Genomic DNA, 17,961 nt, shown 5'->3' on the forward strand with positions numbered 1-17,961 from the left:
AGTCTTCAAATGGGAGAAAATAATAGCAAATGAAGCAATTGACAAAGAATTAATCTCAGAAATATACAAGCAACTCATGCAGCTCAATTCCAGGAAAATTAATGACCCAATCAAAAACTGGGCCAAAGAAGTAAACAGACATTTCTCCAAAGACATACGGATGGCTAACAAACACATGAAAAGATGTTCAACATCACTCATTATTAGAGAAATGCAAATCAAACCACAATGAGGTACCATTTCACACCAGTCAGAATGGCTGCAATCCAAAAGTCTACAAGCAATATATGCTGGAGAGGGTGTGGAGAAAAGGGAACCCTCTTACACTGTTGGTGGGAATGCAAACTAGCACAGCCACTATGGAGAACAGTGTAGAGATCCCCTAAAAAACTGGAAACAGAACTGCCATATGACCCAGCAATCCCACTGCTGGACATACACACCAAGGAAACCAGAATGAAAGAGACACATGTACCCCAATGTTCATCACAGCACTGTTTATAATAGCCAGGACATGGAAGCAACCTAGATGTCCATCAGCAGACAAATGGATAAGAAAGCTGTGGTACATATATACAATGGAGTATTACTCAGCCATTAAAAAGAATACATTTGAATCAGTTCTAATGAGGTGGGTGAAACTGGAGCCTATTATACAGAATGAAGTAAGCCAGAAAGAAAAACACCAATACAGTATACTAATGCATATATATGGAACTTAGAAAGATGGTAACAATAACCCTGTATGAGAGACAGCAAAAGAGACACAGATGTATAGGGTGGACTTTTAGACTCTGTGGGAGAGGGCAAGGGTGGGATGATTTGGAAGAATGGCATTGAAGCATGTATAATATCATATGTGAAACGAATTGCCAGTCCACATTCAATGCATGATACAGGATGCTCGGGGCTGGTGCACTGGGATGACCTAGAGAGATGGTATGGGGAGGGAGGTGGGAGTGGGGTTCAAGATGGGGAACACGTGTACACCCATGGCAGATTCATGTTGATGTATGGCAAAACCAATACAATATTGCAAAGTAATTAGCCTCCAATTAAAATAAATAAATTTATATTTTAAAAAAAGAAAGAAATGGGAATACCAGACCACCTGACCTGCCTCTTGAGAAATCTGTATGTGGGTCAGGAAGCAATGGTTAGAACTGGACATGGAACAACAGACTGGTTCCAAATAGGAAAAGTAGTACATCAAGGCTATATATTGTCACCATGCTTATTTAACTTATATGCAGAGTACATCATGAGAAAAGCTGGGCTGGAAGAAGCACAAGCTGGAATCAAGATTGCTGGAAGAAATATTAATAACCTCAGATATGCAGATGACACCACCCTTATGGCAGAAAGTGAAGAACTAATGAGTCTTTTGATGAAAATTAAAGAGGAGAGTGAAAAAGTTGACTTAAAGCTCAACATTCAGAAAACTAAGATCATGGCATCTGGTCCCATAGCTTCATGGCAAATAGATGGGGAAACAGTGCAAACAGTTGCAGACTTTATTTTGGGGGGCTCCAAAATCGCTGCAGGTGGTGACTTAAGCCATGAAATTAAAAGATGCTTACTCCTTGGTAGGAAAGTTATGACCAACCTAGACAGCATATTATAAAGCAGAGACATTACTTTGCCAATAAAAGCCTATCTAGTCAAAGCTATGGTTTTTCTAGTAGTCATGTGTGGATGCGAGAGTTGGACTATAAAGAAAGCTAAGAAAATAAAGTCTGTCACTGTTTCCATTGTTTCCCCTTCTATTTGCCATGAAGTGATGGGACCAGATGCTATGATCTTCATTTCTTGAATACTGAGTTTTAAGCCAGCTTTTTCACTCTCCTCTCACCTTCATCAAGTGGCTCTTTAGTTCCTCTTCACTTTCTGCCATTAGGTGGTGTCATCTGCCTATCTCAGGTTATCACTATTTCTCCTGGCAATCTTGATTCCAGCTTGAGCTTCATCCAGCCCAGCATTTCACATGATGTACTTGGCATATAAGTCAAATAAGGAGTGTCTTGGGACTGAGCCTTAAACCTGTCAGGTTCCACTAACCCTAGTGAGGGTCAGAACTAAATGTTGATGTTCTGATGTTGGAGGACACCCAGTTGATGCTGCAGGATTTGTTGGTGTGTTAAAAAAAATTCCACACATTTGGTGTCAGCAGTATTGTATTTAAGTGAGTATGTAAAGAGAAACAGAAGCTTTCCCTACGCAATGATACACCAAAATATAATCATTAACCCATAAAAGAAAACATAAAAAATAAACTTCTAAGTGCTCTTCTGCTTACATTTTTTATTCCCAAAGTTATTTGAAGCCTTCTACCATTTAAGAGATATTAGCCTTATTTCTTTCACCAAGAGAAAGAAACACTGGCAAAATGTTTTGTCAAGCCTGATTCCCTTTTCTAAAACATATGTGGGAAATTAAAATACACCCAAGAGAAGGTAAATAGTTTTTCCAACCAATTATGACAGTCAAAGCACAGGTTTCTAATTAAGTCCATATTAGTTTTTTGAACAGCAGAATAAACGGACTTCCAACCCACCCATTTTCTAATTGTTTTTCTCTGTTGATGTTATTAACCAGGGTTTGGAGTTTCAACATATTTATTGAGCTGCTTCCTAAGGGATGTGTTCAAATTCTACTTCTACTCCATTAGAGTGCCAGGGCGATGTTTAATTTATGCTCCAGGGAAGAACAATTCTTTCTCCAAATCATTTGGGTAATAATTAGGTGCTTTGATTTCTCCTAAGTGAAGAGGAACTAAAAAGCCTCATGATGAAAGTGAAAGAGGAGAGTGAAAAAGTTGGCTTAAAGCTCAACATTCAGAAAATGAAGATCATGGCAACTGGTCCCATCACTTCATGGCAAATAGATGGGGAAACAGTGGAAACACTGTCAGACTTTATTTTGAGGGGCTCCAAAATCACTGCAGATGGTGATTGTAGCCATGAAATCAAAAGACACTTACTCTTTGGAAGGAAAGTTACGACCAGCCTAGATAGCATATTCAAAAGCAGAGACGTTACTTTGCCAACAAAGATCCATCTAGTCAAGGCTATGGTTTTTCCAGTGGTCATGTATGGATGTGAGAGTTGGACTGTGAAGAGAGCTGCTGCTGCTGCTGCTGCTGCTGCTGCTGCTGCTGCTGCTGCCGCTGCTGCTGCTAAGTCACTTCAGTCATGTCCGACTCTGTGTGACCCCATAGATGGCAGCCGACCAGGCTCTGCCGTCCATGGGATTCTCCAGGCAAGAGCACTGGAGTGGGTTGCCATGTCCTTCTCCAATGCATGAAAGTGAAAAGTGAAAGTGAAGTTGTTCAGTCATGTCCGACTTCGTGACCCCAAGGACTGCAGAAGACCAGGCTCCGCCATCCATGGGATTTTCCAGGCAAGAGTATTGGAGTGGGGTGCCATATTGATGCTTTTGAACTGTGATGTTGGAGAAGACTCTTGAGAGTCCCTTGGACTGCAAGGAGATCCAACCAGTCCATTCTGAAGGAGATCAACCCTGGGATTTCTTTGGAAGGAATGATGCTAAAGCTGAACCTCCAGTACTTTGGCCACCTCATGCAACGAGTTGACTCATTGGAAAAGACTTTGATGTTGGGAGGGATTGGGGGCAGGAGGAGAAGAGGATGACAGAGGATGAGATGGCTGGATGGCATCACCGACTGGATGGATGTGAGTTTGAGTGAACTCTGGGAGTTGGTGATGGACAGGGAGGCCTGGCATGCTGCTATTCATGGGGTCGCAAAGAGCTGAACACGACTGAGTGACTGAACTGAACTGAACAGAATATATTCTAACGGCAACTTTCTGCAAGGCACCCAGGAGAGAATAGCTAGAGGAGCCTTGTTAATTAAAGGGAGGCTTCCAAGTTGTTGAACATTATGTATAACAACTTTCCCATTGGAAAAGAAATGCATTTTGTATAACAACTATCCCCATGGAAAAGAAATGCAAAACAGCAAAATGGCTGTCTGGGGAAGCCTTGCAAATAGCTGTGAAAAGAAGAGAAGCAAAAAGCAAAGGAGAAAAGGAAAGATATAAGCATCTGAATGCAGAGTTCCAAAGAACAGCAAGAAGAGATATGAAAGCCTTCTTCAGGGATCAATGCAAAGAAACAGAGGAAAAGAACAGAATGGGAAAGACTAGAGATCTCTTCAAGAAAATTAGAGATACCAAGGGAATATTTCATGCAAAGATGGGCTCGATAAAGGACAGAAATGGTATGGACCTAACAGAAGCAGAAGATATTAAGAAGAGGTGGCAAGAATACACAGAAGAACTGTACAAAAAGATCTTCACAACCCGGACAATCACGATGGTGTGATCACTCAGCTAGAGCCAGACATCCTGGAATGTGAAGTCAAGTGGGCCTTAGAAAGCATCACTACGAACAAACCTAGTGGAGGTGATGGAATTCCAGTGAGCTATTTCAAATCCTGAAAGATGATGCTGTGAAAGTGCTGCACTCAATATGCCAGCAAATTTGGAAAACTCAGCAGTGGCCACAGGACTGGAAAAGGGCAGTTTTCATTCCAATCCCAAAGAAAGGCAATGCCAAAGAATGCTCAAACTACCGCACAATTGCACTCATCTCACATGCTAGTAAAGTAATGCTCAAAATTCTCCAAGCCAGGCTTCAGCAATATGTGAACCATGAACTTCCAGATGTTCAAGCTGGTTTTAGAAAAGGCAGAGGAATCAGAGATCAAATTGCCAACATCTGCTGGATCATGGAAAAGGCAAGAGAGTTCCAGAAAAACACCTATTTCTGCTTTATTGACTATGCCAACGCCTTTGACTGTGTGGATCACAATAAACTGTGGAAAGTTCTAAAAGAGATGGGAATCCCAGACCACTTGACCTGCCTCTTGAGAAATCTGTATGCAGGTCAGGAAGCAACAGTTAGAACTGGACATGGAACAACAGACTGGTTCCAAATAGGAAAAGGAGTATGTCAAGGCTATATATTGTCACCCTGCTTATTTAACTTATATGCAGAGTACATCATGAGAAACGCTGGACTGGAAGAAGCACAAGCTGGAATCAAGATTGCTAGGAAAAATATCAATAACCTCAGATATGCAGATGACACCACCCTTATAGCAGAAAGTGAAGAGGAGCTTAAAAGCCTCATGATGAAAGTGAAAGAGGAGAGTGAAAAAGTTGGCTTAAAGCTCAACATTCAGAAAATGAAGATCATGGCATCCGGCCATCACTTCATGGGAAATAGATGGGGAAACAGTGGAAACACTGTCAGACTTTATTTTGGGGGGCTCCAAAATCACTGCAGATGGTGATTGCAGCCATGAAATTAAAAGACGCTTACTCCTTGGAAGAAAAGTTAAGACCAACCTAGATTGTATATTCAAAAGCAGAGACATTACTTTGCCAACAAAGGTCTGTCTAGTCAAGGCTATGGTTTTTCCAGTGGTCATGTATGGATGTGAGAGTTGGACTGTGAAGAAGGCTGAGCACTTAAGAATTGATGCTTTTGAACTGTGGTGTTGGAGAAGACTCTTGAGAGTCCCTTGGACTGCAAGGAGATCCAACCAGTCCATTCTGAAGGAGATCAGCCCTGGGATTTCTTTGGAAGGAATGATGCTAAAGCTGAAACTCCAGTACTTTGGCCACCTCATGCGGAGAGTTGACTCATTGGAAAAGACTCTGATGCTGGGAGGGATTGGGGGCAGGAGGAGAAGGGGACGACAGACGGCTGGATAGCATCACTGACTCGATGGACGTGAATCTGAGTGAACTCCGGGAGTTGGTGATGGACAGGGAGGCCTGGCGTGCTGCAATTCATGGGGTCGCAAAGAGTCAGACACAACTGAGCAACTGAAATGAACTGAACTGAACTGATAACAACTTTCACACCTTGTATGATGAGACATTACACAACTAACCGAGGGCAGAGAAAAAGCCAAAAGCAGCCCAGCTATTTCAATATGTCTCACCTGCTTTGCAAGTTCACTTTGCAATGGTCTTCAGTTACAGGGCCATGGCCCTTTAAAATGGTTATTCCTGAGTGTTACAGTGGCCTATGGTCAAACTAAAGTCTCCCAGAAATTCTCAAGAAATTGTGTTTGGGTTGAAAGGAAGTAAAACTATGTTTGGGTTGACACTTTTGTTACCTACTTTGTATGGCACTTTTTGTTAGCAGTTAGTCTCACAAAAATATTATTTATCTTTAAAAAATGCCTATCAGCCTTAGGAACAAGGAAATTAACACATCCTCCATCTAATACCCTGCTAGCCTCACCATCAAACATCATTTTCATGGGCAAAGAACTTCCAGTGGGATAAGCAGCCATCACCAGAGGGGAAAAAAGCTCGAAAAGATTAGTACAAGTGAAGTCTATACATTTGCAACTTACTGATGTTCTTAGTCTCTTAACCACAGTGAATGTGACTATAGGTGTTCATAATATCTCCCTCAGGGGGCCTCTAGGTAAAATCTTTACCCTTGTGAATGGCCAGACACGCCACAGCCCACCATGGTTCGCAGGAAGACAAACCAGATGTACGATGGAGAGAATGAAGTCAGCAAGGAGAAGTAAGCTCCCCACAGGAACGAGATGAACAAAATCTGAAGCAACAAAAGGAGACGTTAATTGGATCTGCCCCCATGGAAGGGCAGGAAGACACTTAACTCCTGAAGGTGATTTTTAATCTCATCCAAATATTTGCTTCTCTGTGGAGCTAAACTTTAGAGAACTCACTAATCTCTTATAATCATCAGAAAATATAATCCATTTCATTTTATTGTCTGAAAGCCCCAAGTTTCTAAGTTTAGACCATTCATCAAAACTCGTTCAAGATGTCCACCCTCATAGGTGGCAGGAAAGTGAACATGTAAATCAAGATGCAAAACTCACCCTCCCAGCAAACAGGGATGGCAGGACCACAACAAAACATGAGTATGAGAATATAAGGAGAATGAGTACAAGGAGAAATTTTAAGGGATTTTCTTTTTTTGTAATTATAAAAGTTTATAGCAGAAGATATGGAAAAAAGAAAAGATATGCTTCTCCAACCCAGAGAAAATACTATTAACACAGTTTTACCCTATTTTCACTGATTCTAAGGGAAAATATATCCTTAATAGTTGCAAAATATTACAGTGAAAAGACATACCATAACACACATAATATAATGAAATGCATAAACCTTTCCCCTATATTGACTGTTGGGATGGTTTTATATTTTCTATTAAAATCAGCTGAGACACTGTGCATAAATCTTTGGGATTCTCTGATGGTCTAAATAGAATAGATTTCTGGAAGGCAAACTGTCAGATAGGGAGAATGGGTATTCTCAAGATTCTTGGTTTATGCTGCCAAATTGAGGGTCAGAAAAATTATATCGATTGTTCATGAGGGTGTCTGGACACTTGCAGTGTTCTTCAAGAAAAAGAAAAATTCCTTATGGATCTGACGTTTGATATGGCTTTGACAATGAAAAAAATTGTCTTGCTATGTAATTTTGCTTCTGATAACTCCTGTGATTGAACGCTTTTCAAGGTTTCTTGACAATTTGTATGTCTCCTTTTGTAAAATGCCTTTTTGTGCTCTCTACTTTTTTTTTTTTTTTTTGCAAAACTTGTGTTTTCATATTCACTTGTCAAAATCTATGATATTTTGTGCACTTTGAAACACACATCCAAGCCTATGACTGCTCTCGTTTGTATTTACACCTAGAGAGGTCTTCCCTACCAAAAATCAGACAAGATAGATAGATCTGGGTTTATTATCAGAAAACATAGTTCTGTGTCTTGATGTTCAATTTCAGTATGTGTGACATCAAGCAAGTGGGTTAGTTTCAAAGCTATACCCAAGTTAACTAATGTGAAACTGCTTTATACATGTTTATACATGCAGTCCCCACATTTTATCTGCTGTGTTCTAACTACGCACATCCATCAGTGGCACACCTGGGCTACAGGGATCAGCTATGGGAACAAAAATCTTGGGGAAAGATGACAAAGCAAAAAGACAAGCTGTCGGAGGACATTTCCATACTCTCTCACTTGGGTAGTTATAGAAAAACGTCCATGAAAGAAAAGCAGTGGTAGGCCTTCCCTGGAGGTCAGGTGGCTAAGACTCCAACCTCCCAATGCAGGGGGCCCTGGTTTCATTCTGGGTCAGGGAACTAGATCCCATACAATGCAACTAAGAGTTCACACACTGCAACTAAAGATCCTACATACCACAACAAAGATCAAAGATCCGGTGTGCCCCAACTAATACCTGCTGCAGCCAAATAAATAAATACCAAAAAAAGAAAAACAGTGGTCACGTCACCACAAAAGAATACACAAAAGAAAATTCCTGATAACCCTTAAAGCCAGCCTACCTTCCAGCGGCCATATCTGTCAGCCAAGAGGCCAAAGAGGATGCTGAATACCATGTAGCCGAAAAACACCATCTGGAGGAAGGGTGAGAAGAAGTTATCCTCTAAGCAGCATTTTTACAATGTGTTAATTTATCGCATTAAGCATTCATCCATCTAAACAAAGAAGATTGGAAATGTGGGTGGGGTTGGAAGTTGAAAAACAGGCTTTCACAAAACTCTCCCCTGACTCCTTTTTAAGATGTCAGAGGCTGATGATTGCCACACCTGAAATCGTTGACACCAGGTAGAAGCAAGGGTCCTAGGGAAAAAAAAGCATTTCTTCCACAGGGAACTAATAAAAAAAAATTCATATTTATACTTGAAAAACAAAAGCTGTCCTTTCCTTCTGTGCACTGTTCTCTCTAGGACATGACTGAGGAGGGAAAAGCCAATGTTTTCAATGCCACGCCTGGGACGAATGCCATACCATGACAAAATCTAATCCTCAGCAACATGGCAGAAATGAACACAGTCTGCATAAACCCAAATTCATTAACTATGAAGGGCTCTTGCTCTGGAGTAATTTTCTTTCTGATAATTGGTATTCACATGGCCTTTTTTTTTTTGAAAGATGATGATCATTGATAGCAAGATTTTCTGCCTCTTGGTGGGGTGTTAAAATTTTCCCTCCACCCTTCTATACTCTATGGCTGGTCTAATAATTAAATTGATTTAAAATAAACTGACACATTGAGGGGCTTCCCAGGTGGCGCTAGTGGTAAAGAACCTACTTGCCAATGCAAGAGATGTAAGAGACACAGGTTTGGTCCCTGAGTCGGAAACATCCCCTGGAGGAAGGCATGGCAACCCATTCCAAGATTCTTTTTTTTCTTTTTTCCACTCCAGTATTCTTGCCTGGAGAATCCTATGGACGGAGGAGACTGGTGGGCTATAGTCCATGTGGTGGCAAAGAGTCAGACCCAACTGAAGCGACTTAGCATGCAAGACAGCTTGAGAGGAGAAAAGCAAGTTTAATTTTATATGTACAAGAATCCCATAAAAATATAAGACCCAAGGGCACATTGGACAGTTGAAGCTTATATGGCACTTTGAGCTGAGGAACAGGAGGGCGCCTGGGACTTCAAAGGGGAGGAGGGTCATTCACAGGACAATGAGAAGAACAGATGTCTGGTAATTAGATGTCTGTGCTGCCACATGGATAGGTCATTCAGATGAAAGTTATCTCTGGCAATAACTCTCTCTCTCTGAGCCAGGCTCCCTATCTAAATTCTTTTATGTAGTTAAGGGAAATTGAAAAGTTTCTCTTGAGTCTGCTTGGTCTCAAGTGCCTTCAGTTCAAAATAATCCACATGCCAAAGCAGTACACTTTGGGGTCACATATCCTGCTCCCTTTTGGTTGTTGTTATTCAGTTGCAATATCGTGTCCACTGTTTTGCAACTTTATGGGCTGTAGCCTGCCAGGCTTCTCTGTCCTACAGTTTTCCCAGACAAAAACACTCAGGTAGGTAGACATTCCCTTCTCCAGATAATCTTCCCAACCCAGGGATCAAACCCATGTCTCCTTCATGGGCAGGCAGATTCTATACTATCTGAGCCACTAGGGAAGCCCCCTTCTCCCTTTTACTCTTCTTCTAATGGCTTTCCTTGTCAAATATGTATCTCTTTTAATGTCAACTCTAGGTCAGCCACTTGATTTTTTTTTTTTAACTCGTATCAGTTTGTGAATCCCCAAATTTGGCTAAGGCTCACTTTCTCTGATTTGTGTCTCTTCTGGGCTCTTGCTAGGGTCTGGAAAATGAGCAGTTCAAGGTTATCTCCCTAGAGGAAAAGAGAAAAGGGAGAAAGGCCTCAAATGCTAGTTTGGGAACCAAAACAGCAGGTGGAGAGGGACTCTGTGGCCCTCCGGCAGGGGGATGAGGAAGGGGAGCAGAAACCCTGGGTCCTCAGTTGCTTCATTCTCAGCACAGGAAGCAGGCACTCACTGTGGTCACGAGTGCCACCTGCCAGTTCTCCAGCTGCCATTCACAGCGGATGACAGGAGACACAACCGCTATTAACATGATCTCCATGGCCTCGGCAACCTCAAAAAGAAGGAAGGAAAACACTGTGTCAAAGTGCTAGCCTGTTGTCAGTGCTTCCCATGTCTGCCTGTCATCCTTCTAGTCCTAACCTCCTCCTTCCTGTCCCCCACTTAGGGAGGATTTACCTATTATATACCCACTCAGCCCTGCTGATTGGATAAAGAAGTACAGAACAACTTTGGCTTTCATGGATGTAGCATTTATGGTTTGAACAATTTCGAAAGGCTCCCTCAAAATTTATGACATGTATTCCCTTGTGATATTTCATGTTTTTGCATTTAACACTATGAGGGTGTTGTGTTGGGGCCATTTAGTTGGTAGCTGACCCAAGTTATTCAGCAGCATCCACGTCAACCCAACATTGCTGTCGTATACTTGTCATCCTTGAGATCTCAGGGCATATCCTTTGAAATGGATTGTTGAAATAGTCCCTGATTTCAAGAGGCTGCAATGGGGAGGCAAGATTCATGAAAGTTGGAAAATAAGCAACGAATACAAAACAATAAGACCTCATCATCAGGGAAGAATGACTGCTTAGTAAAATCAGTGTAAGATGTGTTACTAAATATTTATATTTTCTATTGAAAGAAATATCTTCCTCTGTCCATATCTTGTAATTCATTCCAGGATGAGTTTATCTCCCAGGGAAAGGAAGAAGTAGATGCTAGATGATAAAAATTCAATGCAATAATGAACAAGGAAGATTCCAAGATCATTCTGAGGTTTTCTACCTAGAGGAAGAGATGAATAATGATATGATTGACAGGGACTGAAGGACATTAAGAGAAAAAAAGGGAAATTATAGGGAGGGAAAGGTGCATTTGTGTGAGACACATTCTATGAATAATAACAGGATATTTGTATGGGGTGTTTATTATGGCACTTCGTGTATTTGTGTAACTTGAAGGTCTGGGATGAAACAGGCATGGCTAATGTTAGCTAATATGCAGGAATTTGAAATATATCATAATGGCTCAATTCTCCTTGGAGAGTATTATAGTCATGTTTAGAATTCAAATAGCTGGTATGTTTTAGTCCAAAAAATATCATGTGTAAGAGGTGGCCTGATGATCTCAGAAGAAAACTTAGGTATTAAACTTACCTCCTTTACTAATAGAGAGCAGTTAGGTCAGTATTAATCTGGACTCCACTCCTCTCAAGAGTCTTGGAAGGAAATAAGTCAATAAGGGATAAGGCTCTGTCCCACTCTGATTTAACAGCCGTATGGGAGAAGGACCAGCCAGAAGCTAGGGGCAGTCATGAAGGAGCAGCCCTGCAAAAGAAGATCTCAGAAGACCTTAGAGACGCCTGAGACCTAGGGGCCCTTGTCATGACTGAGACTGTCGTGCTGCCGTTACACACACATCCCAGACACATGGGGCCCTGGACTCCAGCTACCTTCAGTGGCACCAACAAACCTTCAGGGGTGCCAGTTACAGGGTCGGTGAATCTATAATCACAGCAGCTATCCAGGTTATAGTTATGCATAAAATGTTGAGAACCATGCGTCTAATTTGACTTAGAATGATACCATAGGTTTCTCTTTCTCTTTCCAGTGTTTAAACCTTTTTTAAAAAGTGAGTATTGACAAATGAACTTATTTACAAGACAGAAATAGACTCGTGACATAGAAAATAAACTTCTGATTACCAGAAGGGAAAGGGCAGGAAAGGGATAAATTAGAAGTCTGGGATTAACAGATACACACTCCTATATCCAACTGTAAATCAGCTCTAAGCACTCACCCCTGTGCTGCCCATGATCAGAAACAGGGCAATGTGGAAACGTCCGAAGCCGATGGTCTCCACGGCTTCTTCCACGGTGAACGTCTTTGACTCTAACAAGGAAAAACAAGTGAAAGGAACAGCCTCTGTGGGGAGGCAATGTGTATGGCTTATCACTCACTCTGGAGGACGTTGGAAAACCAATTTGTTGCTATAAAAATAGTAAATACAGAGAAGAGAGGGAATTCAGCAGTAACTTGAGGACCGGAAACCTCTGTGGTCCCCTTACCTCTCGGCCGTGGCTCTGGGGTCGCTAGGTTCAGCTCCCGAAGGCTGATGATCGTGACTGGCTCTGTCTGCTTGGCTGTCATCTTTCAAACGGTGTGGATGCCCCACACGGCTGTCCTGCAGGAGACAGGAGAGGGAAGATGCAGGGAACTGGGGAAGGAAGAAGGAAAGAAATAAAATCGCGTGCATATTCTCCTTTACTCTTCAAAGAAAATCAGTACAGTCGGCATTGTAATTTATCACCATTTTACAAGTGGAAAACCTGCAACATGGAGAAGTTAAATCATGGAGAGGTTGAATGGCCAAATGAAAGAATTGAGTCCTAGTGGCTAGTAATCAACCTGGAGGCGGGGGCCAGGTGAGCTCTTGACAGTTTAACCAGTAGTGTTCTCTGACTGGGAATGAGGGTGGGCTTTGCTAAAGAGAAATAAGCACAATAGCCAATGTTTACTGCTCCATAAATGCTATGGTTTACAGTATAATCAGATATTATGGCGTGCTTTCTCACCTTATTTTCATTTAATTCTGACAAAAACCCATAGAGTTCCTTTTTATCCCTTCACCTTGGGTATTTAATCCTTAAAAAAAAAAAAAAAAATTAACCCTAAACATCAAAACAAGAATAAAACAAGGAAAGCTGAAATTAGTGGGGAAAAATTTTGAATAGGTTTATAATAGTAATTTCACTCTACAGCCCTGGTAGAATAAACAGACACCCTAATCTATTCTCACTAATTATACTGTTAGCAATAATGTTGGTATCATTATTTTGATACCTACATATTGTAGGATAAAGCAATTATGTTATTATTATTAGGAACCAAGATTTCAGTGTAAGAGAAAAAATATACAAAAATCAAAAGTTATGTGAACACTTTACTTATAATTTTGAATTGGAAATATCCATGAATTCATTATGTATTATAGACACACACACATATATATATATACATATATACACACATATATATACATATAAAAAAGAAAAATTGCTGCAAAGAATTAAAGCCCAAAGATATAAAAATCCAATGTTCATAGGATTACTAAAATGGTAATCTCACTGATCATCTTTGGAGAATACTAAGAAAACAACTCATTCTGAAAACTAGCAAGTATCTTGCCTTTCTTGTACAAATTGTCTGTATTTTAGAGTAACCAAACAGTCTGTGAAAGAGAAGTATTCTTCATTTCAGCTAAAACATACAGAAATAAGGATGGAATTAAAGTTAATGATTTTGCAACTCCTAACAAAATAAAGGATCCAGGTAATGATCATCAATGGCTGATAAACTAGGTAAAAAGCTGATAGAGAACTTTATTCAAATAGATAAGACTGATAACACCCCTGACCCCATTGACATTGGCCCCTCATGCCACTGAAGATGATCAGAGGCACCATGGCTCCTGATGAGATGCCCAAAGGAGAATATACAACATTACCTGTGATGCAGTCTCATAAAAAGAAACTGCCGGTGAGTCTGATTGAGCCTCTAGCTCTACCTACCATTTTATACTTCCTGTAGCTCAGAAGTACAAGACTTCCTTGTAGCTCAAATGGTAAAGAATCTGCCTGTGATACAGGAGAGCAGAGTTTGATCCCTGGGTCGGGAAGATCCCCTGGAGAAGAGAATGGCAATCCACTCCAGTATTCTTGCCTGGAGAAGACAGAGGAGCCTGGCAGGCTACAGTCAATGGGGTCACAATGAGTCGGACACAACTGAGCGACTAACACACACACACCATTTTATACAGAGAATGAAGAAACAATGCTAAACTACACAACATGGATGCAAAAAGAAAAATCCAAAATGCCAGAAGTTCTACAGGTTAATGACCCAACTTCTTCAATAAATAAATGGAAAGAAGAAAAAAGGAGAGGAGAACCTATAGACTAACAGAAAAGAGACAAACCAACCAAATAAATAAGTTAATTTGCCTGGATCTTCAGTCAAACAAATCAACTATAAAACAACAACAACAAGAGAATGAGATGACAAAGATGACAGAAAATCAGGGAAATTTAAGTTTGGGAGTTTGATGATATTAAAGAATTACTGATGACATCATTAGGTGGGACAATGACATTATGACTATGGTAGAAAAAAATCCTTATATTTTAGAGATATATGCTGAAATATTTAGATACAACAATGTTTGGGATTTGTTTTAAAATAATTCAATGGTGGGTTAGGAATAGAGTGCAGAAGGAAATGGATGTGTAGATGAAAAAAGAATGGCCTTATAGTAAAAATTATTTAAGAAGGGTAGTGAGTACATTGGGGTTTGACTGTCCTCTGCTTTTGCAGATGTGTAACGTTTTTCAAAACAAATGGTTCCAAAAAGGAGGTTCTGAGATTTGTATGTAACTTTTCCAATATCAGACCACTAGTTAAGTAGCAAAAGCAGAACTCAAAGATCCCCTTTTCCCAGAACATAAATAGCTGCAGAGCATTTGCAGAGAAGCAAGTCAAGGTCATCAATGTTTGCCAAGTGCCACCTCTGTATCTTTGTGTGGGCTCCTGTGGAGGGTTTGTAGGAGCGTCCAACACACTCCCTGCCCTAAGGAGCTTTTAATCTAGCTGGGGACACCAAAGATACACATAAAAACAACCATACTGTAAAGTAGATATTATTTGTTTCCTTAAAACTCTGTCACAGACACACAAATATTCCAGATGGAAGAGAAATCAATAATGCTCAGAAATGAGTTCACAAAATCCTCTCTCCCAAAGGAGATCATGAAAAGTACAAAAGGCTGTTATTTTCACAGAGTGGAAAAAGTAAAAATAATTGGTCTCTTGGACCATCTGAGAGGCTGAAATTCACAAAGATGGAATGTTCCAGAAATTCCTAATGCTCTCTTTCCAAATGTTGTCCAAATACCTTTTGGAGGGGTGTTCTTTACCTGGTAACTTTTTTAAAACTTTTGAGAAAAGTCACCTTTGGTTAATTATCAAAAGGACTTCAGTCCACATTAAAAATTAGCTATGACTGAATATCATGTTTCCAGATGAAATGAAGTACTAACTTAACCAAAATATGACAATGAGATTACTCAGTGAGAATTAGATGGTGGTGATGGCTGTACAAACTTGTGACTATACTAAAAATCACTGAATTATATATACTCTAAAATGGTGAATTTTATTATATGTCAATTATATCCAATTTTTTTCCCCTAAAGAACAGGCATGCATATCATGACAGCAGACTTAAAAACTGAGATTGAGTATGGCCATTTACAGTGTTAGAGTGGATCAGACAGGAAAGAATCTACCTGCAATGTGGGAGACCTGGGTTCAGTCCCTGGGTTGGGACGATCCCCTGGAGGAGGGCATGGCAACCCGCTCCAGTACTCTTGCCTGGAGAATCCCCATGGACAGAGGAGTCTGGCAGGCTACAATACATAGGGTTGCAAAGAGTCAGACATGACTGAGAGACTAAGCGCGGCACCGTGTTAGAGAATAAAACAATTTAGTCTGGTGGGGAAATAATTTTTTTAAACCCCAGTAAGTTCATCTTAAGTTCAGTTACAACTAAAATGCTTAACAGTAAATTCAATCTTCAATCAACACTTAATCTCTGCCAGTCGAGTTTTATGACTTCTCATAACAATCTAAACATGTTTCACAATTTTAACGATCATAAAGGCTTACATTTTAGAAGAGTAATAAAGCAGTCTTTCAGCGAGTCTGCTTACTAAAATATTGAGTGGCAGGAAGAGAAACCCAGGAAATCTACCACTTACTACCAAGTAGATGAGTTTTAATTTAATGTGTTTGTTTTAACTGATTAGGTAGCTCTGTGGGTCATAAACACCCTACAAACTTCCCTTCTCTTATCAGCAAAGTGATTCATCACAGATGGCCTGGCAAAAGCTGTCAGGTCCATGATAATTGCTTCACAGTATCTCTTGAATTAAAGCTGATCACGGGAAAGGAGATTCACATTTGTGATTTCATGTTTCTCTTTTTTTTAGTATTTTTTTAAATGTATTTGGCTGCACCAAGTCTTAGTTGCAGCACACTGGATCTTCAACCTTCATTGCAGCATGCGGGATCTTTAGTTGTGGCATGTAGGATCTAGTTCCCTGAACAGGAATCAAATCCAAACCCCTGCATTGGGAGCACAGAGTCTTGGCCACTGGATGACCAGAAGAGTCCTCATCTATGTCTTGACTGAAGAAGAGAATCGTAATATTTGCTTTCCATGATATAGCAAGAACTATGCCCTCAAATTAAAACAAGTTACCATTCTCCTCTATTGAATTTGAAAAAATACAAAAGATCAATTACACCCAGTGTAGGAACTCCCCTAGTGGTCCACTGGTTACAGCTCTGTGCTTCCGATGAAGGGCGCGCAGGTTCCATCTCTGGTTGGGAACTAAGATCCCACATGCTGTGCGGTGCAACCAGAATAAACAAAAAAACAACACTACCCAGTGTAACTGAAATAGGCACTTATATTGATAGGAGAGTACACGGCTACAGCCTTTCCAGAAGGCAGTTGGGCAAAGATGAAAGAATGTCGACTAAGCAGTTTCACTTCTTGGGTTCATCCTATGAGATAATCAAAAAGGTAGATGAAGATAGTGTATGAAAACTCAGCACACTATTATTTTAATGACGATTGTCGAGGAGTGACCAAACAAATTATACTACAATACACTCTTAGAATGCCATTTAAAAGCTCTTAGGTGAAAGTCTATTTGGTGCTAAAAAGCATTTCCCAAAATATATGTACCTAAAGCATATACAGTGTCAGACTTTACTTTTTGGGCTCCAAAATCACTGCAGATGGTGACTGCAGCCATGAAATTAAAAGACACCTACTCCTTGGAAGAAAAGTTATGACCAACCTAGACAGCATATTCAAAAGCAGAGACATTGCTTTGCCAACAAAGGTCTGTCTAGTCAAGGCTATGGCTTTTCCTGTGGTCATGTATGGATGTGAGAGTTGGACTGTGAAGAAGGCTGAGCACCAAAGAATTGGTGCTTTTGAACTGTGGTGTTGGAGAAGGCTCTTGAGAGTCCCTTGGACTGCAAGGAGATCCAACCAGCCCATTCTAAAGGCGATCAGCCCTGTGTGTTCTTTGGAAGGAATGATGCTAAAGCTGAAACTCCAGTACTTTGGCCACCTCATGCAAAGAGTTGACTCATTGGAAAAGATTCTGATGCTGGGAGGGATTGGGGGTGGGAGGAAAAGGGGACGGTGGAGGATGAGATGGCTGGATTCCATCACCGACTCGATGGACGTGGGTTTGAGTGAACTTCGGGAGATGGTGATGGACAGGGAGGCCTGGCGTGCTGCAATTCATGGGGTCTCAAAGAGTCGGACATGACTGAGCGACTGAACTAAACTGAACTGAACTGAAAGGATATATACAATGATCCCAGTTCATAAAATTTCATTTAAATATGTACTCATATAGAAATTTCAGGAGATATGTCTGAAACTGTGTTTTGTCTTTCAACAAATATTTATGGAACATCACCA

General features: G+C 40.6%; 1 protein-coding gene across 1 annotated transcript in view; it reads right to left on the bottom strand.

The window, feature by feature from the left end:
- SVOPL (SVOP like) overlaps positions 1 to 12,548 on the bottom strand; it is a 92,179-nt gene extending 79,631 nt beyond the window's left edge. The window contains exons 1-5 of the mRNA XM_052639047.1: positions 12,467 to 12,548; positions 12,199 to 12,290; positions 10,355 to 10,453; positions 8,373 to 8,444; positions 6,482 to 6,606 (exon numbers count right to left, since the gene is read on the bottom strand). Of these exons, the coding sequence (XP_052495007.1) occupies positions 6,482 to 6,606; positions 8,373 to 8,444; positions 10,355 to 10,453; positions 12,199 to 12,290; positions 12,467 to 12,548 (470 nt within the window). The remainder of the gene's footprint in view (positions 1 to 6,481; positions 6,607 to 8,372; positions 8,445 to 10,354; positions 10,454 to 12,198; positions 12,291 to 12,466) is intronic.
- Positions 12,549 to 17,961: the final 5,413 nt, after the last annotated feature.

The sequence above is a fragment of the Budorcas taxicolor genome, chromosome 4 (assembly GCF_023091745.1).
Source record: "Budorcas taxicolor isolate Tak-1 chromosome 4, Takin1.1, whole genome shotgun sequence".
Lineage (NCBI taxonomy): Eukaryota > Metazoa > Chordata > Mammalia > Artiodactyla > Bovidae > Budorcas > Budorcas taxicolor.